The sequence below is a fragment of the Pelodiscus sinensis genome, chromosome 1 (genome assembly GCF_052426305.1).
Source record: "Pelodiscus sinensis isolate ZL-2025 chromosome 1, ASM5242630v1, whole genome shotgun sequence".
Classification (NCBI taxonomy): Eukaryota; Metazoa; Chordata; order Testudines; family Trionychidae; genus Pelodiscus; species Pelodiscus sinensis.
The window spans coordinates 255148850-255175900 of record NC_143052.1 but is presented as its reverse complement, the minus strand read 5'-3'; the positions used below and the strand labels follow the sequence as shown (position 1 = coordinate 255175900).

At 42.8% G+C, this 27051-nt stretch overlaps 1 protein-coding gene across 1 annotated transcript in view; it reads left to right on the top strand.

Annotated features, from left to right (window-relative positions):
• RAP2A (RAP2A, member of RAS oncogene family) overlaps positions 1-23119 on the top strand; it is a 32243-nt gene extending 9124 nt beyond the window's left edge. Inside the window, exon 2 of the mRNA XM_075918802.2 lies at positions 19355-23119. Within this exon, the coding sequence (XP_075774917.1) occupies positions 19355-19592 (238 nt within the window). The 3' untranslated portion in view covers positions 19593-23119. The remainder of the gene's footprint in view (positions 1-19354) is intronic.
• Positions 23120-27051: the final 3932 nt, after the last annotated feature.

Here is a 27051-nt window from a genome sequence, read left to right as displayed (position 1 = left end):
AAATGCATGGCAGGGCTACTCTGTCACAGTTGTATTGGATGCTGCATTGCAACATTGCATTGAAATAAAATAGTCAAGCATGATTCATAGACTTGTAGAAAAAGAACGTGTAAGGGAAGTTAAACTAAATTGCTTTAGAAAAGTATCTAAAAGAACGCTGTTCTTTATACAAATTTGGATTCATAGTAGGGATGTTAAATTTTGATTAATCAACTAATTGAGTAGTCGATGGAATATTGACTACTCGATTAGTTGATCTAGGAGTGCTTGCTCTCCTACTGTGTCTTTCCCTTTGAAATGTTGCAAGCGCTGCCCTTGACTGCTTAGATCCCCACTCCAGTTCCTTTCCCTTTGAAATATACAAGGGCTACTGTGGCTCTTGTACATTTCAAAGGGACAGGCACAGCATTAGGGATGCCTCTGCCTCCCCTGCCCCCCGCAGAGATGGTGCTGGGGAGAACCAGCCTTTTAAGCTGGTAGAGGCAGCAAAGGGGGGCGGGGGGAAGGAAGCGACTAGTCGCTTACATCCCTAATTCATATAGCGTGAAATGCCTAAAATACATATGAAACCAGAATTTCAGGATTGTGGCTAGGGAAGAGGAGGAAGAAATTAACCTTCAGTCTGAGAGGTAGGCTTTGCAAGCCTTAAGGTACCTTGCAGCTTCCACTTTAGCCTAAGCTGCTGGACTGAAGTAGTAAGTATGATTCTTCTTTGCCTCTGTGTTGATCTATGATCTTGGATTCACATGAGCACTAATCCAGTGTCTTATCCATATCGCCTCCTGGCGACACCATCTTTGCAGCCAAAGATTCACCTCCATAGGATGGACATACGAGACGGAAGTGTTGAGAGTCTCTGGGTTAGGCTAACGGGGGTAAAAAAAAAACAACCAAGGACGATGTCATGCTAGGAGTCTACTACGGGCCACCTAACCAGGTGGAAGGGGTGGATGAGGCTTTTTTTAAACAACTAACAAAATCATCCAAAGCCCAAGATTTGGTGGTGATGGGGGACTTCAACTATCCAGATATATTTTGGGGAAAATAATACAGTGGGGCACAGACTATCCAATAAGTTCTTGGACTGCATTGGTGACAACTTTTTATTTCAGAAGGTTGAAAAAGCTACCGGGGGAAGCTGTTCTAGATTTGATTTTAACAAATAGGGAGGAACTGGTTGAGAATTTGAAAGTGGAAGGCAGCTTGGGTGAAAATGATCATGAAATCATAGAGTTCACAATTCTAAGAAAGGGTAGAAGGGAGAACAGCAAAATAGAGACAGTGGATTTCAGGAAGGCGGATTTTGGGAAGCTTAGAGAGCTGATAGGTAAGGTCCCATGGGAATCAAGACTGAGGGGAAAACAACTGTGGAGAGTTGGCAGTTTTTCAAAGGGACATTAAGGGCCCAAAAGCAAGCTATTCCGCTGTGTCGGAAAGATAGAAAATATGGCAAAAGACCACCTTGACTTAACCACGAGATCTTGCATGACCTAAAAATAAAAAAGGAGTCCTATTAAAAAATGGAAACTAGGACAAATTACAGAGGATGAATATAGGCAAACAACACAGGAATGCAGGGGCAAGATTAGAAAGGAAAAGGCACAAAATGAGCTCAAACAAGCTACAGTAATAAAAGGAAACAAGAAGACGTTTTATAAATACATTAGAAGCAAGAGGAAGACCAAGGACAGGGTAGGCCCACTGTTCAGCGAGGAGGAAAAAACAGTAACAGGAAACTTGGAAATGGCAGAGATGCTTAATGACTTCTTTGTTTCGGTCTTCACTGAGAAGTCTGATAAAGGAATGCCTAACTTGGGGTATGTCTAAACTACATGCCTCCGTCGACGGAGGCATGTAGATTAGCCAGATCGGCAGAGGGAAATGAAGCCAGGATTGAAATAATCGTGGCTTCATTTAAATTTAAATGGCTGCCCCGCTCTGCCGATCAGCTGTTTGTCGGCAGATCGGGGCAGTCTGGACGCACCGTGTCGACAAAGAAGCCTTTCTTGATCGGCACAGGTATGCCTCGTGAAACCAGGTTTACCTGTGCCGATCAAGAAAGGCTTCTTTGTCGGCGCGGCGCGTCCAGACTGCCCCGATCTGCCGACAAACAGCTGATCGGCAGAGCGGGGCAGCCATTTAAATTTAAATGAAGCCGCAATTATTTTAATCGCGGCTTCATTTCCCTCTGCCGATCTGGCTAATCTACATGCCTCCGTCGACGGAGGCATGTAGTCTAGACGTACCCATAGTGAATGCTAGTGGGAAGGGAGTAAGTTTAGAAGATAAAATAAAAAAAGAACAAGTTAAAAATCACTTAGAAAAGTTAGATGCCTGCAAGTCACCAGGGCCTGATGAAATGCATCCTAGAATACTCAAGGAACTGCTAGAGGAGGTATCTGAGCCACTAGCTATCATCTTTGGAAAATCATGGGAGACAGGAGAGATTCCAGAAGACTGGAAAAGGGCAAATACAGTGCCCATCTATAAAAAGGGAAATAAGAACAACCCAGGAGACAACAGACCAGTTAGTTTAACTTCTGTGCCAGGAAAGATAATGGAGCAAGTAATTAAGGAAATCATCTGTAAACACTTAGAAAGTAGTAAGGTGATAGGGAACAGCCAGCATGGATTTGTAAAGAACAAATCATTTCAAACCAATCTGATAGCTTTCTTTGATAGGATAACGAGTCTTGTGGATAAGGGAGAAGCAGTGGATGTGGTATACCTAGACTTTAGTAAGACGTTTGATATGGTCTCGCATGATATTCTTATCAATAAACTAGGCAAATGTAACTTAGGTGGGTGCATAACTGGCAAGATAACCATACTCAGAGAGTAGTTATTAATGATTCTCAATCCTATTGGAAAGGTGTAACAAGTGAGTTTCCGCGGGGTCTGTTTTGAGACCGGCTCTGTTCAATATCTTCATCAACGATTTAGATATTGGCATAGAAAGTACGCTTATTAAGTTTGCAGATGATACCAAGCTGGGAGGGGTTGCAACTGCTTTGGAGGATAGGGTCATAATTCAAAATGACCTGGACAAATTGGAGAAATGGTCTGAGGTAATCAGGATGAAGTTTAATAAAGACAAATACAAAGTGCTCCGCTTAGGAAGGAACAATCAGTTTCACACATACAAAATGGGAAGCGACTGTCTAGGAAGGAGTACAGCAGAAAGGAATCTAGGGGTTATAGTGGACCACAAGCTAAATATGAGTCAACAGTGTGATGCTGTTGCAAAAAAAGCAAACATGATTCTGGGATGCATTAACAGGTATGTTGTGAGCAAGACATGAAGTCATTTTCCCCCTCTACTCTGTGCTAGTTAGGCCCCAGTTGGAGTATTGTGTCCAGTTCTGGGCACCGCATTTCAAGAAAGATGTGGAGAAATTGGAGAAGGTCCGGAGAAGAGCAACAAAAATGATTAAAGGTCTAGAGAACATGACCTGTGAAGGAAGGCTGAAAGAACTGGCTTTGTTTAGTTTGGAAAAGAGAAGATTGAGGGGGAACATGATAGCAGTTTTCAGGTAACTAAAAGGGTGTCAAAAGGAAAAGGGAGAAAACTTGTTCATCTTGGCCTCTGAGGATAGAACAAGAAGCAATGGGCTTAAAATGCAGCAAGGGAGGTTTAGGTTGGACCTTAGGAAAAAGTTCCTAACCGTCAGGATGGTTAAACACTGGAATAAATTGCCCAGGGAGGTTGTGGAATCTCCATCTGTGGAGATATTTAAGAGTAGGCTAGATAAATATCTATCAGGGATGGTCTTCTAGACAGTACTTGGTCCAGTCATGAGGGACCTCTCAAGGTCCCTTCCAGTCCTAGTATTCTATGATCCTAGTCTTGCCCTCCATACTGGCAACTGTGAGGGTATGTAGCCCATACCTGGGTGCATTGCTTTGTGTAAAGTTTATAAAAGAGATCTGAAGGACTGTGGTAGTTCATCGCTTCTGCTGAGGGTAGTTCTGATTTAAGATTTAATTTAATAAACCTCAATACCAAACTGATAACATAAAGCTTAATGTCCCCATGTAACCCTGATGCATACCCTACTGACCTCCTCTCAGGTGTCTGGGGGAACTTCATAGCATGGAATTAAAATAGCTCTGTGTTAATTCTCTTTTGTTATTTTTGTGGAAATAAATGTAATATGCAGGGCTCGCCCGTAGCGAGTTGATTTCAGCCAGTTGCCCCTTTTATTGGCGGCGCACGCACGCGCAATGTGGGTCTTGCTCATGCGCAGTGCGGGGCTGGCAAGTAGATTTTGCCTCGGTTTGTCAAGCCCTGGTACTATGAACAATAAGCACTGGTTTTCTATTTACTTCCCCATCCACAGTTCTTGCAGTAGCAAGTCTCTTCAATACAGGATCTTGATCAGTGGCTGAGCAGCTGTCCAATCTGAGGGGGAAGAAAAGGCTGAGGGCTGAGGCAGGAATGCCTTACAGTCCTTGTTATAGACTTGGGGAGGAGGACAATTAAAACCATGGAGACCTGGAGAGCATTTTAGATGTCTGGGGGAGTGACAGTGTTGAAGAGCCCCAGGACAGTGTTAGTACTACCAAAGATGAGGAAGTGCAAGAACATTGGATAGAGGCAATACCTGGACACAATGCTCTGTCAGAGTGCAGCCCTCCAACCCTGTAGAATCCAACCATGTTCCACAGCCTCAGGATAATACTGTGTATTGGGAAATACCATGTATTTCCTGCTGTTGCCCTGTAGTTGTGCCCCCCCCGACCCCATTCCTAGGGGATGGGCACAGGACGGGGAGAAAATCATTACATTGGAGCCTCGTATAATCAAAGCATCTAGTGCACCCTGCAGTTTGACCCCTGACACTCAACCACAGAAAAGACAGGTAAAAGAAAGGCATTCACTCACTTGTGCATAGGAGCCCCCACCCATTCTTTTGTGCTAACCACCACCCTCCAGTGCACTGAATTGAATTTCAGACACTTTCAGTTTAAATCAGTTTTTCATGTTTTTACAATCACTGTTAGCAAAAGATGCAGAAGCAATTTTTTTATTTCACTTTTGGCTTGTGTACTGGCATAACTTGAGCAATAAAAGCCATTAGTCATGAAGAATCTACAGTGCATGCATGGTACAAGCGAACATTTTCACAGGTTGTCAGTTCTTACAAAAGTATAAAGGTGTAGACAAGATACAGAGTGCAACAACATGGCACTTCTGTCACACATAAAAGTACCTACTGTACACACAATACAAAGGCATATACCATTGCAGTTAACCACTCCACATTTTCAGATTTCAGACTCAAAGGAAAAACAAAATAGAATCCTGACAACATTGCCTGGTGACTTACAATTTCTTATGGATACCCTGAGGGGTACTCATTACTGCTAAGCAGGTGGCTGTACCTTAGCCTTCCACCCACTGTTAAAACATTCTCCCTCACTTTTATCAATATTGTATAAAATACAACATGCACTTATTATTCAAGTCAAGTTTGTTCTCTGTGAGTCTTGTTTTAGCCATAAGACCACAGTGTCTAGTTTTGAGATGCTCCAATACATGCTCCACTGTCATTTTGCAACTATGGAGGAGATAGTTAAACAGTTCCCTTCTTCTGTCCAAGTCCCTTGTAAATGGTTTCATTAGCTAGGGCAGTGTTTTTCAACCTTTTTTTTTTTTATAAAGTACCCATTTAAAAAAACCAAAAAACTATAAGTACCCCCACTACCTACAGTTTTCTACCATTTTTTCTACCATTGCAACACATTTGTTTCAACACCTTAATTGTAGCTGGGCTGGCGATTAAACTTTTGGGTGTAAAGTACAAAAATAAGAGTCCCCAGCAGAAGCACCCTCAAGGAGCCTGGGGTCAGCTCAGAGTTCCCTGCTAATCCCAGCTCCATGCTGTGCTGCTGCTTTGAAATGCCATGCAGAGCCCACAGTCAGTTGAGGACTCCCCAGCTGACCCCAGGCTCCATGTAAATGCCAGAGTGGCATTTCAAAGGGGTAGTGCCACACAGCTGATCCCGGGCTCCATGTGGTGCTGTCCCTTTGAAACGCCACCTCGGCGTTTCAAAGTAGCGCTGCACTAAGCTGACCCCAGGCTCCATATGTCCTTGAAGTACCCACTCTTCCATCCTCCCATTGCTGCCTCTATCTGATAGAGGCATCAAGGGGAGGAGTTGACTAGTCAACTAGTCCTTAACATCTTTAGTTCAGAGCCCACTGCATCCAAATCAATCAACAATCTCATGAGCATTACCAAGTTTTATGACCTAGTTCAGCAGTACCTTTTTTATGATAGCTCAGAGCTAAAAGGGTATTTCAAAGAGGAGGGAGAAAAATTGTCTTTGACCTCTCATGATAGACAAGAAGCAATGGGTTTAAATTGCAGCATGGGAGGTTTAGGTTGGATATTAGGCAAAACTTCTTAACTGTCAGGGTAGGTAAGCACTGGAATACATTGGCCAGTGAAGTTGTGGAATCTTGACCGTTGTATATACATAAAGAGCAGGTTAGGCAGAGATCTGTCAGGGATGATCTTGATGGGGGTGAGCAATAATTTTTGATGGGGTAGGCACTCCAAGATTTTGGAAAGTGGCCAAGAGCTGCAATCTTCCATGATATTAATGGAGGAAGTGTGGGGTCTGGGATGGAGGTTGGGTGCAGAAGGGATTGTGAGGGAGAATGGGGCCTGGGAGGGAGGTTGAATGGAGGAGGCAGTTGTGACCTGGAGCACTGGAGTGGCCAACCACTCATCAGATAATTTAAAGTAACTTTAATTCAGAGAAGTGTCCGAGTGGTTGCGGGTTTCTGACCAGAGGGGTGGGGGCCAGAGAGTTTGGGAAGGGAGGGGCTGGGGTTCCAGAGGCAGCCTCTGGCTGGAAGACTTACCTGTGAGACTCCCGACCAGTAGCCCACCACATTTCTCAGGCAGACAAGGAGCCTGCCCCACCCTCGCACAGGCTGCAGGGCCATGTGCATGTTTGAATAACTACAAGCTGAAGGTAAGGTTAGGCGGGGGGGGGGGGGGGAGAAGGCATGGTGCTTTGTGTCTGCCTGTTCAAACAGGCAGCTTCCATTGGCCAATTTCTGGCCAGAAACCAGACAATGGGTTTGTGCTGGGGGGCAGTGCCTTCTCCCCTCCACTCTGGGCTCACAGTTTTTAAAGAGAAATGGCATGGCAGCTGCTTTGCTGAGAGGCATATGGGTAGTGCAAGGCAAGCATGGAGACTGGCTGGGGCTCCCCACAGTGCCCGCAGGCCAGATCTGGTTGCTTGGTGGACCGCATCTGGCCCACGGGCTGTTTTTTCCCAGGCCTGATGTAGATGGTGCTAAGTCCTGCCATCAGGGCAGGAGACTGGACTTGATGACCTCTTGAAGTCCCATTGAGTTGTGGGATTCTGTGACATGGCCCCAACAGTCAATCTTCCCCATATTGAATTAGCAGCGGGCTGGTAACAGTTGTGTGTGGTCAGTTTCCAGATACGCACTGAGAAGCAATTGATCATTGCTACCAGAAACTATATGTACTTGTGCATTATCACTGCAGAAACAGGGTCAGTTCAGCACAGACCTCAAAGCTGCCTTTGCCATCCTAAAACTCTGTTACAACTGTGGTCAGCAGAGACCTGCAAACAATCCTCTCCTGTCAATCAGTTCTGGTTACCTGAGCCCAGAAACAATGCTGCATTATGTCACGCTGCTTCAAGAAAATCCTCTAGTAATTCTTTGGTGTTGTCGTCCTCATCCATCTGCTGCTGCTGGAGAAGCCACAAGTGTAGTGATATCTAGTTGGTGGTGCAGTAGTCAGTCCAAAACAGAAGCTACCCAGTGCTGAGGGCTCTTACAAAGCACAAATAGCCTTTGTGAGAATTTTTAGAGAGGTGACTCCAAACCTGAGGTAACTGCAAATAATCTACAGATTATGTAATTCAGAGTCTAGAAAGTTCTGCAAGTAGTTTACTGCTTTTTATAACTGAACACATGAGCTCTCTGCTGCCGTTACACAACATAATTTTGAAGAAATTCCTTGTTTAAGGCTATTTGAGTATTTTTCCTTTCTGCATTTGTCCAAAAACAGGGCAACTTGTGAGTGCTTTCATGCAAGAGTGCTTATAGTAGCAATTGGGGAGTAACAGTAATATATCACTAAATTTTCTCTTCCATGTCCTCTTGATTGGAAGAGTTCCTATACTGTTTACTTTGCATAATAAATACAATGCCAAGGCATCGGTTTGCCAACAGTGTATGTACATAATTGCAGCTAGTTCTGGCATTGCTTATAGCCTGTCTCAGCAACCCAACTGAAAACAAAAATACGTTGACTATAATCAACTCTAATTTAGTATAAAATAATTAAAACTTAATTTGTTCTATTCTGTTTAATTTAGAACTACATATAATTAGGTGGCTGTATTCACTGACTCTTCCAAAAAGATTAATAGTAGTCCATCAGTTCTTGAGATAACTACACCTCTGACTCCCACACATCCCATCCCCACTTTCTCATAGTTTCCTAGATGGAGCTGCATATAAGTTTCTGGCAGGATCCTGCTATCCTGTCAGTCCAGACTTAGGCTACAGACTGCTGGAATTCACGTGATTATTTCAGCAGGTTTGACCTCTGCACAGCCCCTACTATACTGTGTTTTGCAGAACAGCGGCAGGTTTAACAAGTGACTAGCTAGCTTGCATAAAGCAAAGTAGTATTTATTCAGAATGAAAGCGCTACAGAGAATTTATCAAAAGCAATAAAGAGTTTGGAGATAAAGAGCTTGTCAAGGTTCTCATCTGGAAGACTGATCATCTGAAGTCAGTGTTCAGTACTAGTTGAACCTCTCTAGACCATCACCCTTGGGGCTTCGCTGGTACCAAACCGCAGTAGATCAATATTGTCGAGCAGCATTGCTAACATTTCCACTGTTTACTCAGCTCTTAAGACTCTTAGAGTAAATTTTGAGGTAAATAATAGCACAGAATACTGAGCCAGGACTGGTGGCTGTAAACAAACTTTATGGGACCGAGGGAACATGGCCACACCCATGATAAGTGGCTATCCAGCTAACTAAAATCATGCCAGACCACAGATGTTGCTGGACCAGAGTGTGCCAGGCTAAGAGGTCAACCTGCAGTGAACTTTTAGAAAAACAACCACAATGTTTTTAGGGTTACAAACTCAGTGGGAAGGCAGTTACTCATAACCCTGAGGTTCTATAGTACTGGACTAGAGAGGGCATGTTCCCAGCTGAGAAATGATTTAAAAGGACACTTCTTCCCTCTTTTCCTGGACTATTGAGTTGTATGTGACACAAGGAAATAAGGCTGATGCGAGAATTGTCAGGAGTGTCAGTGGTTTTTGTAAAAACAACAAGAAGTCCTATTGCATCTTATAGTGGTTTTTGTGAAGACTGCTCTAGAACCAGGGACTTGGATTCTCCCCTCCCCACAATACTTTTTGGAAGCTGAACACTGTAAGAGGTTGATTGAATAATACTAAGGGTACAGTTGCAGCTGCTCAGGTCAGCTGGTGTTGTCTCTCAGGGCTTGGGCTGCAGCATGTAAAATTGCTGTGTAGACATTATGGCTTAGGCTGGAATCCAGGCTCTGCAACCCTGCGAAGGTGGAGAGTCCCAGAGCTCAGACTCCAGCCTGAGTCCAAATATCTACACTATTTTAATAGCCTTGCACGGTGATCCCCATGAGCCTAAGTTAGCTAGCAGACCTGGGCTCTGAGACTTGGTGCCATGGGGTTTTTATTACCTCATATCCAGGAGCTGTTGACCGTTCTCTCATGAGACATGCACACTATCAGTTTTCCTCCTAGGTGAAAGATTCAACATGTCTTTGCATTCAGAGATATGGGAAACAAATACTTTGTCTTTATTCATGAACAGGATACCCCCATCCTGTTTTTCTTCCTGTGAATTTCCTCCCTTGTAGTTTTCACAATCTCTTAATTGCAGCTGGCTCAGCATTCAAATGAGCACACAGTGCGAGGCATGCATTATACAATGGCCAGACAGATAAATAGGTAGCGCTGTAACTAGGTATTTTTGTGCCTGGGGCAAAATATTAATTATGCCCCTCTCTCCTTAGGTTAGCACTTGTTGCACCCTTTTGCAGCTTATTATTTTTACTCATTGTACCTTTGCGCCCCTGGTTATGAGCCCCACTTGCCCCATCCTGGTTACAGCCCTGGAGATAGGTATCATTTACCTTCTGCTTGAAAGGAACAGATGTATGTCACCTCTCAGCAACCTGCCTACAGGGCTGGCTTTAGGAAGTGAGGGGCCTGATTCAAACAGTTTTGGCAGACCCCTCCCCCCCCCCCCCGGATTTTTTGTTGAGCAAAAAAAAACCCCCCCACACAACAAACCACAACCACACACAAATATCATATCAGAAGTAGATCTGATCAAAATGTATATCCAATATAGTTGAACATTTTCAAAAAAAGCCATCCTTTATTATGCAAAATTTTACACAAAATTAAATCAGTTGCCTTAAGTGTAGGTCAAATATTTTCAATTGCAAACTATCCAATTTTTTCAATAAAGTTTAAAGTTTGATTTTTTAAAAGTTACCAGAGAGCGTTGCCGTTTTTTTTACATTGATTTACTTTTTAAATAGCAAATATGGAGTCTTTGTTAAGAAAGTGTCAGTTCTGTGGTCAAATTCCAGTCCTTAGTGATTTCAGCACCAATGATTTCACTAGGTAACATGGTATCTCACCACCACCACTGCCTCCTTTGCACTACCCTTCAACACACTGCCTGCATGTTGAGTCCAAGGTCAGTCTACACAAGATTTTATCAATGATTTTTGCTCAAGCGATCACTGAGACAAGACAAGGACTCTCAGTTGATTCTAGTCAGCTCTGCCTTTAAACACTGGATGTAAAGTGTCAGATATAATTGAGGACTCCCAAATAGACTCTACACCACCAGAAAAACCTGTTTCCATCTTCTGTGACTTTCAGTTAGATGTGACTCACTATTCTCTGCTTAGTGTTCAAGTTATGGCAGAACCTAAGCCAGGTCATGTTAAGTTCAGGTCTTTTACCTTTTAATCATACAATATGGATAACAACATTTCATTCTCCCAGCTCCAAGTCTTATGTGAATTTCAACCCAAAAGAGCCAAAATTCATCACCTTGACACAGCAAGTGTGTCTATGGATCTCTGTGGCAAAGTAGTTTGCCTATATAAATAAGGTCTGCTCGTGAAGCCTTTTCCTACAGTTGATTAACAGATGGCAGTAGATAGCTCATTCAGACCACTGGCTGATAATAGTTAGTCACTCTGACCAGTCATTAGCCATAGTCATGAACTCGCCCTACTCTCCATTGTCTCTATGATTCTCTGATGACCTGTAACAAAAAAGGAAGGTGGAAAGGGAAACTGAGGAGGCAGACCTCTCTAAATTCACCAATCAAAAAGCAGTATTGCCTCCCCTCCCCCGCAGATCTATCCTCTTAGGCATGTGCAAGATCTGTGAGAGCCGTCCCATGAATCTGCAGTTAGTGTCTGTGGCGCCTGCTTCTGGGTGGTGTCTCAGTGCTGCTACATTCACCTCCAAAGAGGGGGCTTCCTAAAGCAGGCCCTTGCTGCTGACCCCCAAGGCATCCACAGGTCCAGTCTCCTTTCAATGGGCCCACTTCCCAGGGTTCATTGACTTTGGATCTGGCTTCCATCCCCTCTCCAACCTCCATCAGAACTACTGTGCCCTCCTGGATTAGGAAAAGAATAAACAGGAGGATTGGAAATTAACCCGCTCAGTCTCACGTCCCCTATGCAGGGAATGAGCCATCTACATTAGGCCCCAGCTCGAGCATCATGTCCAGTTCTGGGTGCCACATTTCAGGAAACGTGGAGAAACTGGAGAAAGTCCAGAGAAGATCGACACAAATGATGAAAGGTCTAGAGAACATGAGATATGAGGCAAGGCTGAAGAAATTGGCCTTTTTTACCTTGGAAAAGAGAAGACCAAAAAGTGACATGAGAGCAGCTTTCAAGTATCTAAAAGAGTATCATAAGGAGGAGGAAGAAAAAATGTTCTGCTTGTCCTCTGAGGTTAGGATGAGAAGCAATGGGCTTAAATTGCAGCTATTTAAGACCAGGTTAGACAGATACCTTTCAGGGAAGAGCTAAGGCAACTCAACTTTGGAAGCCCCAGGGGCCACACTGATACTTACAGAACATGCTGAGGGCCTTAACTTAAGTGTGGTTGCATTTGCAAACAAATATATACAAATAGCTTCTCTCATACTGACAGGCATGAAAATTACAAAGATTAAGGCAAGACTACACAACACATAGGCCCCATTTAAGTCAGTTCTGCTGATATTAATAAAATGCAGTATTTACCCGATTCTACCCATGTGACAGCACTTTTCATGAGCAATGACAGTTTAAGAATTTAACTACTTACATTTTAAAGAATTTAAAAACATATCAACAGAAGATCATTACACTGACTACTTTTTTGTTTTGGCTCCCACTCGCTGGCCATGGGTTGATCCCCACATAAACCCAAACTACACTGCAGGGCGCAAACAAACTGGCTGTGGGCAGCACACCAAGTTATTAATAAATATTTTATAAACCTTTCCCTTTCCTCTCTGCTGCCATGTCTCCTCTCCTTGCTCCATCATCTCCCCTGGTACCTGCTGCTCCCAAACTCCTTACTCTCCTCTGCTGTCCTGACTCCTGCCCTTCTCACTGCCCTCAGCTCTCCTGCGACCTGCCCCCCTCCACCAGCCCTTCTCTCCCCCCTGTGCCCACTCCTCCAGTAGCCCCACTCTGATCATGTGAACTACCCCTCTTCTAACACCTCCCTCTACACACCTGCCCTGCCTCTCTCCTCTGGTGCTGGTTCCTCCCCGGCAGGTGTCTGCCCTTCTGCTTCACCCCCAGAATCCCCTGGCACCTGCACCTTCTCTTAGCCCTGCACCCTCCTCGTGCCTCCCCCTTCCCTCACTGCCTCTGCCTCCTTTTTCCCTGATGCTCAACCCCTCACCGCTCTCTGCTCCCATTCCCCTCATGCTCCTGTGCTCTCACACAAGCCTTGCTCCATCCCCACCTTTCACATACCCACCCCTTCTTTCAAGCCTTCTCCCAGCACCCCCCACCACCCTCTAGCCCCCAATGCCCTTCCCCTCTCCTCTCCTCTCCCAGCATCACCCTGTCCCCCCTTCCACTGTCACCTCCCCTCCTGCCTTTGCCCTCATTGTCTGCACTTGACCCCCTGCCATTTGTCTCTCCTGCACCCGTCTCTTGGTACCTTCCCCTTTCTTCCCCCTCTGCACAAGCCTCTTCCTCTCCCACACCTCCTCCTAGTTTTCCCCTCCCCTACCTTCTCTTTCTGCAGGGCCGGACTACAAACCACGTGCGCCACCACCGCCGCCACCTTTTCAGTTTCTGGGTGCAGGGTGCAGGACCCCCTTGGGCGTGGGGCCCGATTCAGGCAAATCGGCTTCAAGCCGGCCCTGCCTGCCTAAAGACCATAATATTTAAAGAGATATGAATCTGTATTGGAATTTATATATACACACATTTTACATTGATTATGATGACCCGTGGAATACTCAGTCTCTAGAAAGACCTCATGTTGCCTTTTTGTGAACTATTATGCAACTATCTGAGCATCTTGGGGGAGAGTCACAGAGTTTAACTCCCATCAGTGCTAATGTGGGACCCTCTAAGTTCCGAGATCAAATTGGACATTTTTGCAGATTTTTTTTTCTGCATAGCTAAGTTGGATGTGTTTTGGCTCTGTTTTGAAATATGGACAAAAAGGAATTATTGAAAAGCTGAAAGATTTGTCTGCAGTGATAGAACATAAAATTAGGAAACAAAAACAGTTTTGATCTGTTTAATTTCATTTGCTACATTGGTTCAACTCTGTGCCAGTTTCTTTTTGATTGATGCTGAGTATTTTCAGAGTTTTAAAAAATGAATCTCTTTGCTCTCAGGCTAGCTGTATGTCATTCTTACCTCCTCCTGTGACAAAATTTCACTTTATCTTTTGATAAGCCTGTTACATCTAAGACTCAGTCTAGATAAAACTTTTCAGATATGGATTCAGTCATTGAGTAGCGTTTTCGATCTGTGGGTATACCTTTTAGGTTCAGGGAGGAAAACTTAGACAAGCAGTAGACACCAACAATTTGGTCAACTTAGTGGACCCTCTTAATTTATCATGTGCATGTATATAATTTCAAATTTTATGTCTACTTTAAGATGAAGTTGTGGAGTTGTCAAGTGGTACCATTACCATAACAATGCAGATAAACTGATACAATCCACAATTAAAATGCCCATTTCATATTATAACAGAAATTAATGCAAATATTTCAGAGAGCTGGTTCCCCCCCAGTACTATTTCCATGGCTAGAATGGGTAGGGGTGCAGCGGGGAACTTGCAGCACTTCCTCCTTTGAAATGTTCTTTCTACATTTCAAAAGCGGAAGCGCTGCAGAGAGCCTGGGGTGAGCTGGGGACTCAAGCAGTCCTCCTCTGGTCCTGCACTCCCAGTGGCGCTTTGCTTTTGAAATGTACAAGAGCCCTCCTGGGGCTCTTGTACATTTCAAAAGCAGGGAGTGTGGGGCCAGTGAGGGATTGCTTGAGTCCCCTGCTAGCCCTGCTCCCTGCGGCACTTCCACCTTTGAAATGTAGCAAGAGCCAGCAGGGCTCTTGCCAGATTTCAAAGGTGGAGGCTCCTTATCGGCTAATCAAATAGTCGATGCCAATTACATTGACTTCAATTAGTTGATTCATCTAAATTTAACATTCTTAGCCCCAATGGAGGGAGCTGAGCCACAGCTGCCCTAGAGGCCCCACAGAGTGGAGCCCCACTGATTCTGGGGCAGCAGAGCTATGGCAGAATGTGTGGCCCCAGGACACAGGAGTGCAACCCCGGGGCAGTGGAGCTGCAGCAACACTAGTCGTGCTGGGGCGCAGAGCCCCAGTGGCCCTGCATAACAGAGCCGTGGCTGCCCTTGTGGTCTCAGAGCTATGGCAGCCCTAACACCCCAAGGAACAGAGCCCTGGCGGTCCCACGGCCATGCAGCCTGGCAACCCTAGCAGCCCTGGGGAGCTGCCAACACCCTTAGCTACCTGAGTTTAACCCTTTAGTTACCAAGTACTGGCCAGCACTCCTCCTATCCATTACATACTCCCCCAAATCACAGGTGGTGCTGGACAAGGCTGGTCCACACTAGCTGTGATTTCTTCTTGGAGGTCTAGAATAAAATATAGTTAATAATATATATGTACATACTACTCTCAATACTGAGTATACAAAGAACTAAACAATACTCCCACATGCATGGAACACAATGACTTAGATATAGGGAGAGTATTAATTGGCTTAGTCTGGAAAACTTTCACAAGAGTGCATCAGCCACTTTGTTACAACACATCTCAGGAGCTCCTGTGTCAAAGTCTTGGAGAGCCAAACTCTACAGAAGGAATTTCTTATTAGTCTCTTTGACTTTGTGAAACCACTGAAGAGCAGAATGGTCAGACAAGTGTTGTCCCCAAATATATGGTCATAGAGGTTAGAGGATATACAATGGTGTAGCATTCCTTCTTGGAGATAGACCAGTGGCTTTCCCTCTGTGTTTTTTACTGATGAACACAACAGGGTGGAATTGTTGATTTGCCCTGTTTGCATCAAAACTGCCCCCATACCACGCTCTGATGTGTCTGTAGTGCCGAAGAAAAGTTTGTCATAGTCTGGGGCCCTTAGGACAGAATCAGACATAAGAACAGCCTTAAGCGGCTTATAAGTTTCCTGACACTTCTCAGTCCACTTAACCTCATTTGGTTACTTTTTTTCTGGTCAGGTTTGTCAGTGGTGCGGAGATCTGACTAGTGCGATACAAATCCCCTGTAATATCCTGCCAAGCCTAAGAAGGATTGGACCTGTTTTTTTGACTTAGGGACAGGCCAGTTTTGGATAGCCACTACTTCAACCTGTACAGAGTTGATAGTCCTTTGACCCACCTGATGTCCCAGGTAAGTTACCCTATTTAGGCCTATTTGACACTTCCTAGCCTTAATAGTCAGCGGCTTCCCTTACGTGCTAGAAGACAGCTTGGAGGTGTTTCTGTGTTCTACCGATGAAACAGCGAATATAGCCACATAATCCAGATCCCCAACAGATTATCTATAAATCTTTGGAAGGTTGTGGGTGCATTGTGTAGCCCAAAAGGGAGAACATTAAATTCATACAGCCCCACCTATAAAGAAGGTTGACCTTTCCTTTTCTGAGTCATTCAAAGGTACTAGCCAGTATCCCTTGGTTATGTCTGGGATGGAGATGAACTGGGCATCTCCTAGTTCCTCCAATAGCTCATCTGTGCAGGACATTGGATAGTCATCTGGGCGAGTTACATCATTTAACGTAAGATAGACCACGCACAAGTGGATTTCTCCATCCAGTTTGGGGACTAGGACCACCGGAGAGGCCCATGAACATTCAGAGGGGTGAATTATACCCATCTCTAACATGTCCTTGATCTCCTTCTCTATAGCAGCTTTGGCTGAAGGAGCCATCTGGTAGGGTTGGGCTGTGATTGTGTTAATGGAGTGGTAAGCCCATTCAGTCCATCCTGGAGTGGCTTAAAACATCAGTGTGAAACTGGCGCATAGTTCCTAGATCTGCCGTTGCTGCTCACAGCTGAGGCTCATGAAGAGGGTTACCTCTTTGACGCCACCCTTGCCTTTTCCGTCATAGTGGGCTCCTTCACACCACTCAGCATTGTCTTTCTTATGAGCTGTGAACTGAAGAACTTTGAATTCTCAGAAATAAAAGAGCTTTAGAGAATTAACATGATATACTTTAGGTTTAAGGTTAGGATCTGGGAACGCTATGATGTAATTAACTGCTCCTGTTCATTCTCAGACTGTGCCAGGATGCATGTAGTGAATGAAGCAGGGGAAAGTAAGAAGTAAAAGAATGGCTTCCTGATTAAGGCAGGTGAATGCAACACAGGATAACTAGATTCTGTTCCTACCTTTGCTACATAGTTTATGCAGTGCTGAGCAAATCAATTAAACCAGACTTTTCACAGCCTTTATGTTCCTTTTCTGAGCTCTCATAAGGCCCTGGCTGTCTTGACTTTCAGAAGTGCTGGGCATTCATAATTAAGTCACTGGGAACTATAGATGCTTAATACCTCTGGCAGTAAGGCAGTGTCATCTGAAGAATGAGCGCAAGCTTGAGAATTGGGATGTTCTTTGTCTAATTCTGACTGTCAGTGAATCACTGTAGAGCTTCAGTTAAATTGCTCTGAATGTTTCCTCATCTGTAAAATGAGGCTAATACTCCTCATCCAAGGAGTTGCAAAGATAAATTCCCTTATGTTTGAAGAAACTAAACATAACAAAAATTTACAAATGAATAATGCTGTATTCAGATCAGGGTTTGGGTGCTGTACAGCAAATAAACTGGGGGCCCCACTCTGAATTATAAGGGTAAAAAACACTGAGTATCTGTCTTTATTGAGCACTATCCATCTATTCCACTGAGTGCAATAGAAGTGCCATGGAAAAATAATCTGTGAGTTTTGTAATTTAAAGTGTATATAAATATCCCAATGCATTCACATAAGGGAACCAAATTTTAAACTTGTCTGTGCAACCTTATTCTTGCACTGCTTAACTTGAGTGTTTGCCTTTGCAACTTTAAATAACTGTTTTTCAGTGTGGGTTTTTTTTGTCTGAACTTGGTTGAGTAGCTTGAGTCTTCTCCAGTGTTCCCTCCAAGATTTTCCATCTATGAGCAGAGTGAGTTTTGTCTTGTGCGCCAACAATGAGGACATGTGCGTTTGTTTGGATGTGTGCCACTGTGGCACCCACTCATGGGAGAATTCCCCTGCTAAAGGAGTAGCTCTGTGCTTCCCCTTTCTTGCAGCTCTGCGCAAGGGGGAGTGAGTGCATGAAGCTGAGGGCAAGGGTGGTGTGGATATACATTTGGTGCTTTAGCAGTGGGGAGGAAGCCCATAGTTTGACCTACTAAGGTGAGATTAGACACTCAGTGTAGCAGATAACTGTTTCCCCTTTGCTCTGGCAGTGTCATGCCACTTTGCCCACATTAAGTGACCAAGTTGGCATCCTAAACCTTCTGTGATGCTTTTGAGGCACAGAATCCCTATGTTATAGACAGGGAAACTGAGGCATAGAGCAGTCAGTAACTTGTCTGAAGTCACACAGGAAGTGATCAACAGAGCTGGGCACAGATAAAAGCAAACTGTAAATAGTCCTACCTTCTCTCCTCCAGTACATTCTACACAATACCTCCTACACTTCAGGGCTACAATAAAAGATACAGTATAGCTCTTAACTCCAGACTTGCTTATGGCATGGATTTTTGGGCAGTGATCCATTCATCCAGCATATACAGCAAGAGGGCTTAACATCCAGGATCTGTTCTCAATTCTGATATATTTTTTTTTTAATCTTTCCTTCTCTGTTTTAATAATGGGAATGAAGAATCCCTTCAACCCTAACCCCTGGTGGCAGCAACCCTCCCTCCAGCTCGCGGCCCCAAACCGCAGTGGCAACCTGCCCACTATGCAGTTCCTCTGGCCCTGGTCAGCAAGCCAGAGCAGCCACCTCCCCCGTCATGCGGTTCCTCCGGCCCTAGCTGGCTGGAGAAGCCGCCTACCTGCCCGAACAGCTGCTTGCCTCCTGCAATGCTGCTGCACAGCTCTGCTTAGGAGGTGGGCGGGGTAGAAATTTCCTCAGTGTGCATGCACAAGCGTGCAGCTTAGAGGGGATTGTGGTGTTCTCTGGAGCTGTAATGTCCACATTACGGCTATTTTTAGCATGCTATTTTGAACTCGGCTAGTGTGAATCTGTCTGCCAGGACTGGGAGGCTTGCTGCAGCTGCAGTGTAGACATACGCATGAAAGGATTTTTGAGATTCCCACTGATGTGAATGGGAATTATACATGAGAAATTCCTCCATTCCCACCAAAAATAGTAAGTGCATCATATGTTGGAGAGAGGGAACATAAACTAAAGTTAGAGGGAGGCTTGAAACTCCAGCCGATCTGAAATATTAATCCAGAATGTGTTGGAGTATGATGAAATGTTGTGCCTCACCAAAAGAGGTAGGGTTATAAGTGTTTCTGACTGATTTCCTTACTGGAGAGGAAATTAAGAAACATTCATTAGAAAACTAAGAAAACTGAAGGGGAGTGGTGTAACGAACTAGCACAAGGGGGTGGGAAGCTTGCGTTTTAAACTGTAAGGTAGATTTTGATGAAGGACTTCGAATTATTTCTCATTTTATACATAGTGTTTTTGGGGAGAAATAAGTCTATTTTAAGGTATCTTAATTCTCCCTTTTTTGCATTATAGGTATGAGAAGGTGCCAGTGATTTTAGTTGGTAATAAAGTGGACCTGGAGAGTGAGAGAGAAGTATCTTCGAATGAAGGCAGAGCTCTGGCTGAAGAATGGGGCTGTCCTTTTATGGAGACTTCTGCTAAAAGTAAAACAATGGTGGATGAGCTCTTCGCAGAAATCGTTAGACAAATGAACTATGCAGCTCAGCCAGACAAAGATGATCCATGCTGTTCTGCATGTAATATTCAATAGCATTAAAAATGACCTACCTGGACCTAATTTACAGAATTTTTGTAAGGTGGTAAAACTGTCTGCCTCATTTTCTGGTTTGTGGGTCACTTGGAATAATTCATAAGTAACAACATTAAATCAGAGCTGAGCATTGAAAGTGAATCAATATCTCTGAACATAATAGGGTTAAACAACAACTTCTCACCCAGTACCCCTTAGTGCACCTACAACTTCATGTCCTAATCAGTTGATCTACAGGATGATCTCAGTTGAACTATATGTGTTTGCATTATGTCAGCAACAGCTGTTTCATAAATTAGAAGATTCCTGGTGATGAAAATTGAAAGCGATAGAGAGAAGACCTGCAAAGATCACATGCAACTAGCATAGTCTATACTGATAAACACAAAAGGAGGGGAAAGTCTTTCAGTGACGATATTCAGGAGTAGTACTTTTGCTTGAGGCCAAGTTTACACAAACAAGTATCCTATTTTCATCTGAACTTCTGACAGTTTTACAGGCAAATATGATCTACAAGGCCTATATAGTTATTTTTCAAAATTGATGCAATTTCTACACTTTATCCCACCTTGTGAAATAGAAAGCACTGCATCAGTACTTTAAAGAAGAGAGAGACGATCTGAAAAACCAATGGCTAGTGAAAAAACATAATATGGCATTGGAATGTTTAAATCTTCCACTTTGCTGCTCAAGAATGGAGGATCACTTCAGGTTTCGGTCAGACAAAAAGCCAAACAAACCCTCTGTTTACAAAGCAGGAAACATCTTTATCACTTTACTGAACCAGGAGGAAGCAACTGTGATGAAAAAAATCGTTTAGCCTTACTAACAAGGAACACTTTAATAGATTAACTAGTACCATCTTGTAAGGAAAACAAAGCCATGTTACATCCAGATGTTCCCTTTTGCAGAAACCTCATGGGACAGTATGAACATCCTGCATTTTTAAGTTTGCTAAAGAAGACAATTTCTTTCTTGCCTTTAAGGGCTAAAGGGTGGGGGGTTTTTTTGTTTTTGTTTTTGTTTTGGGTATTTTTTGGTGTGATCCCTAACTAACCTTTGGAAATCAAGTTTGCTATTTCATAGCTTTAATGTTGGCAACTTTGTTTGAATAACCATATGAAATCATTTTGGCTCACAGGAGGAATATAGGTTATGGTTATCCTGTAAGGGTGAGAGGAAAAAGTTTTTTGTGTAATTACCTGACATGCTATTCAAAGATTGCCCTGATTATTGGGGTATCAAATAGTGGAAGCAAATATTTTGTTTTGCAAAGGTGCTCGAGCTCTGGCGTTCTAGTTTTCTAGCTGTGAAGTATTTATCATTTGCATGACTAATGGCACAGAATTATCTATTCTGAAGTCTTACAATCAAGTATAGAAAAGTTTTCAATCAAAATGTCTAAGTTTTATTTGTTGGAGCAATTGTCTTGAGCTGGACCTTTATAGTTAAAATTTGGTCATCAAAATGCAATATCACTGAGCCTGTGGTCTAAATACCGCCATGCATTATATTAGTTTCTCAGTCTTGTGCAGTAACAGTGTAGTTCCTTGTGTGTAAATGAGTGAAAATGGGTGCATGTGTTGGGTGTGTGTATCCCTCAGAAATGCTGTAATTGGAGTTTGGTTCTGACAGATTTGCCTCCAACAGCAGAACTGCTTTAAAAATGCTCTTAATCTCTGAAACGAGAAACTCAAGTATAAAACAGCTTAACAAAATTTCTTATAGTAACAATTTTAATCTTGTTCAGTGGGTGACAGCTAAAGGAGATATTAGTGATGGAAGAGAACTAGCCACCACTGCCCTTAGTCCTTTTAAAGGAAACAAAGATGTTCAGTGTAATAAATGTTGAGGCCCTACTATTCAGATTTTTTTGAATCCTTGAAATGTAGATCTTTCCTTCCAGCTAATTTCTACAAACTCTGATGTGTTTGCACCTTCTCCCACCTAATTTTAACCATGTGTCTGCTTAATCAAATTTTGAAACTTGAATCAGTAGTATCACCCTATAATAGCTATATGGAAGAAGGATCTAATGAAACCGTACAATTCGTTAATAAAATAGGCAGCTTGTCCATTTTTGAGACCCACTGCCTGAGCATTCAGAAACATCAAATTTGATACCAAATTATTGTTTGGCTTGCATGTTGAACAATACTATGCATAAAATGCTAAGATCTTCTATAAAAATTGCTGTGCAACCAGTAAATGGTATAAATAATATGTATGAAAGGCTTAAATTGAAGTGTGTAATGTAAAACAGATTAATTCTTAATTTAGGAAAATTGCACAAGTAAAATTCTAAACAGAAAACTTTAGTTAAAAAAAGATACTTCTGAGACATAAATGCAACATGGAAAGGAAAAATGTAGTGACTAAGCAACACATATACCATCACACAACATTGCGCGGGGCAGGGCAGAGGAAGCTAAAAATGCTCTTCTCTTTATTGTATAATTCTGAGGAGGAAGTTGTGCACCATTTGCATTTCCACTGATGTGAATATAGTGGAGCTTGAATCAATGACAGTTGCGTTTGGCTAAAATATTTTTGAAAGCATAAGGATAGCAAGAGGATAGTAAAGTGAGCCACATTCAAGATAGATGGCCACCTGGAGAAAGTCAGTGGTCTTGGGTCACCTCTTACTTTGTACCCTGATCAGACTACCAATTATAGTATGTGAACGTTTTTTATAACATGCCTTAAAATATTATGGTTTGATCCAAAGACCCATGTTTTCTTTAGCTGTTCTTGTAGAGTTTTGTACTTTTCTACAAAAACAGCATTTTTAAGTTTTATTGGTCTTTTTTTTTTAGTGTTGCAACTTTAATTTTTTTCAGATGTGATAGTAGTAGTAACTGTTTTCTCCTGCTTTTTAAAAGTAGGCAGAACAAATTAAACCAGCATCAGATTAAAAGTATTACACCTGGGGTTTTTTATTAGAGCATCAAAGACAGCTTTTGGTGACTTTCTGTTGTGGGTTGGCCAACAAGTAACTAGCCTCTCTCTAACCCCAGTGCTACAGTTGCCATCACTTTTCTGTGGGAAAACTACTGGCATTTGCTTTCCTGTATGAAGAATGTTGCCTAAAGATGTCAGCCATTTGATTGGGGGTGGGTTATGCATGTTTGGTTTTTTTTTTTTTTTTTTTTTTACCTGTGTAGAATCAAAGCACTGGTGAGGTTTTAATGGTGTGCAACAAAGCATATGTTTGACAACAGCAGGCGGCTTTTATCTGCATTGTTGTGCATCAGGTCTCAAGAATGATTGCAGTGGGTTTTGAACCAGGTTTAACGGTATTGATTTGGGGTTTCCCAGAGGTGAATAAGTATATTTCACAGTTAATTGTTGAGCTCTAGTACAACTGGCAACCTAAAGATGGAGCAACAATTTATTGTTTTGTAACAATGTCAATTGTTAAACCTTGATGTTTCAAATAAAACAAGAATTGTACATAGAACTCGATGCAAACTCAGCAGTTGTATTTGGAGTTAAATTATTTTAACAAATAAATTTATTTAATGAAACTTGGCTTGGATTTCCTTGTATCATCCATTTTGGTTTTGTTAAATTGCTCATCCAAAGCCAGTTAGAACTTGTAAACAGCACTAACCAGACCTATTTCGAGTTCAGGATAGGTTCTCCTTTCAAAATGTTCTTCTGAAATAAGCTGAAGTGAGGCAGGCAAATGCTCTGAATTCCATTTTTACCTACACATATACTGTAGCTTCACATATACTGCTCTGGATAAAATATTAAGACAAAGTGCTCCAAGAAAACATCAGTGGCTTCAAAGTTTATTAAGGTACATATCTCATTCTGAAAAGTTGAATAATAATTGTTCTGAAATGTTCTAAAATTATTTAATAAGCTGAACTTGATTAACCATGAAGATGTAATATCCAGCTATTACTTTTATTATATTAAAATTACAATGGCTTAATTTAACACAGGGATTGATCATCACATCAGCTGTTCTGTTGATGAGTGTATTATTTTTGGGGGTTTTTTAGTCTTGCATTGCTCTACCAAATGCATAGTCTTAGGAAGAATTTCACTATATATCTCTGTAGTGATAGCTAATGTTAACAGGATTGTTCTAGATAATGTTGATTATCAGTTACATCTTGGTGCTATTGACATGACTATAATGTACTATTGTTGAATGTGATGGGTATTGGGGAGAGGAGGAGTTTTGTTTTTTTGTTTCTAGGTCATGTTGGTTTTAAGGTGCCAAAAGTTGGAGGCTGCTGCTCTGTAAGAAGTCTTTATTCTGTGGACAACACTGTGAAGATTGACAAATTATGCTAATTGTACCCAGCCTTCAGCTGCTCTAGTCACTGATAACTGACCCATTCATTCTTTAAACAAATTTCTAGTCTATCTTTAGCTAAAATTGAACAACCCTGGCAACATTCCTTGAATTTACTAGTATTCTTGGGGGTTGGGAAGTTGTATAAGAGAATAGCCACATGGGAGTTACTGAAATTTATTGGTCTTAATGGCTAAAAAAAAATGCTATAGCACTGTGTGGGGTTTTTTTTTCCTGAGATGCTGGAACACTTGTTTACAACATATTTGAATTTTTTCCCTTGTTTCTTTTTTAAATAATTGCAGCTGCAAGGTTCTGTTAGTTCCTTGTGGGAAAACTTTACACTGTTTCTCAATTTAAAAAAATCTACCATACTTTTTATTCTAAGATACTCCCTGGACGAGCACATTTTTCAATCACTTAGGTTATGTAGCGACTGCCAATTCATCTTCAGAGTGCTGAATTATACTAAAAACAGCCTGTAGAAACATTTCTTACCACTCATGTGCTGTTTTGTACGCCCCCTTTGTAAAATCAGTCCATTTCTGACTACACATAAAGGAGAAATTGCCATGGTACTAAGAGAGCTTTTGTAGGCTGCGTGTCTCACAACAACACCCTAGTGCAGGCATGTCAAACAGACATCTGGAGGGCTGCATTGAAGGTTTTTGCGGCCCGCCACTATATTTTATAAAAGAATAAAGTGCAGCTGGCCGGCCGCTCTGCGCTGCAGTGATTGCTCATGGCCAGCCGGGCTGCTTGGTGTTCTAGCACGTGCTCACAGCCGGCCGGACTGCTCTGCACAGGCATAAAGTGCCTGCTCATAGCTGGCCACTCTACTCACGCCGCTCCAGCACCTGATGAAAGCGTGTGTGGCAGCAACAGCGGCTCTGGGACCCAGGTATTGGGCATGGAGGGGGCTGGGAGTGTCTGGCTCTGGTGGAGGCATTAGGTTGGGGATGCCTGAGGGGTGCCTGGCTCTGGGGGAGGAGAGGTGTTAGTTTGGGGGGGCTGAGAGTGCTTGGCTCTGAGGGGAGGAGTGAGGCATTAGGATAGGGGTGTGTGGGGGTGCCTTGCTCTGGGGAAAGGGGAGGCAGTTGGGGGGGGCTGGGAGTGCCTGGCTTTGGGAGTACAGGGGAGGCATTAGCCCACAGCCCTTTAGCTCTTCCCCTTGTACAAGCATACAATTCAGTGTTAATTGCATGGGGTCTGTCAGCCGACGGTCAGGGCAGTGTGTGTGTGTATGTTTCCGAGAAAAGGTTTAACGTCCGTGCCTCTACTGCTAGGACCGGGGTCCTATCGCAGAGGGTGGCCAGCAGGCCAACAGACGCCCCGTTATATAGGAAGAGCTTATTACATCTTAGATTTCAGCTGCTAGAATTTCATAATTCCTTCGCAGCGGTCAGCCTTGGAGAAAGACTGAAAGATGCCCCAGTGGATCCTGTCACCTGGGAGTGACACAGATCCAAACGCCCAAGCTCTTCCTATAACTGTCCCTTTAGACCGGCTGAAGTTCTTTTAAATTGTGCTTGGTTCTGTTACAGCAACTGAAGGAGTCAGGTTAAAGCTTAAACAGTTACAGGTTTATTGAGGAAGCTTATAAATCATATGGTTGCAATGGCTATTGTTCTATTTCTTAACTATTAGCAAAATATAGATCTTAAAAATGGTTACAAAGAAGATAAAGATAGAAAAATAGAAATAATGGTACCAAGTAACAGCTTACTCTTTCTATGTGTACACTTAAGACAGAGGACCACATCCAGGTACCATTTTTACCCCCTTCTGTGCCTCTCGACTCTAGCATGTCAGGCCAGGGCCGGTCCCTCAATTCCTAGGAAAGACGAAAATACGAATCTCGGGAGGTCAAACACCTAACCTGACCAGCAGGTAGAGGGTAGAATGACACTCAAAGTGAGTGTGTGCTGGGCCCATCTTTTATAATCATGGGGTCACGTATTTTCTCTTTCTTATCTGTAATGCCAATTGATGCTGGTCTGTCTGTTGTGAGACCAGTTCTTACAAGGAAGTTGTGAACTTAATTTACACTTGTAAGAGAGAATTGAGATGATTAAATGGAAGTACAGGACATTGTTTTCTCAGTGGGAAATTCCCCTTCCAGGGACTGTGTGTGTTCGAATCAACATAGGTGCCAGCTGCAGCCTCGAGGCCGGCTTATTGACTTAACTGCTCTCTATCCACATATCTGTGTTTCAGCTTCTCAGGATCAGATGAGCCAGCATAGACTATGCTGATATTATTGCTCCTTCTCTGTCCTGTATGCTTCAGAGAGGCAAATAAGATGGATGATATGGGGTTAGTCTGTCTGGCCACAGGGTCACATACTGTTTCTAAAATAATACGATAGCATACAGTTTTCTTCCACTGAATGGAATCAAGAGTACTATAATATATACATACACAAGGGACTGATTTGTGCTTCCCAGTTTAATTTTCATATGTCCTGAGTTTTAAGTACCTAACTGTACTGTGTTAATAGTTGTCATATAATTTTCTTAGAATGTAGACATTGCCAAATCAGCCAATGGTTCCCTCTAGTCTAGTCCAGTATTGTAGCTACAAAAGTGGCCAATATAAGATGTCAGAGGATGGGGTGTGAGTGTGCTCGCACATGTCCACAAGAAACTACAGTGGACAGTTGTCTCCGGATAGTGAATGTTTCTTCTTTACTCCCATCGGTTTGTGGCTGGCTTATGACCTGAAACATGAGTGGGTTTTAATTTTTGTTTCTTATCTTACCTATGGTATTTTAGATGTTTTCATTATCAATAAGCCTTCATCCTTTTCAAAAATCTTATGAATTGGGTAAAAAGTTTCCTTTTATCAATTTTTTTGTCATGATTTGGCTGTTTGCTCATCAATTCCAACTTTGCACACCTGATATCTATCTTACATTTTACCTATCCTTATTTCATTTTCTGCTCTGTAGTCTTAACTTGGGATGGGTTTCCAATTTCTGAAGGATACCCATTTAGCTCAAATAACATCTGCTTTAAAAATAAAAAAGGAAAAAGAAATTATCCAGTTTTATATCTAAGAAGTACCAGCCAGTCAAAGGTAACCGTGGCATATCAGTATTGCTAATAAATATGCACTTGTACATCAGTCAGCCAAATGGCAATTAAT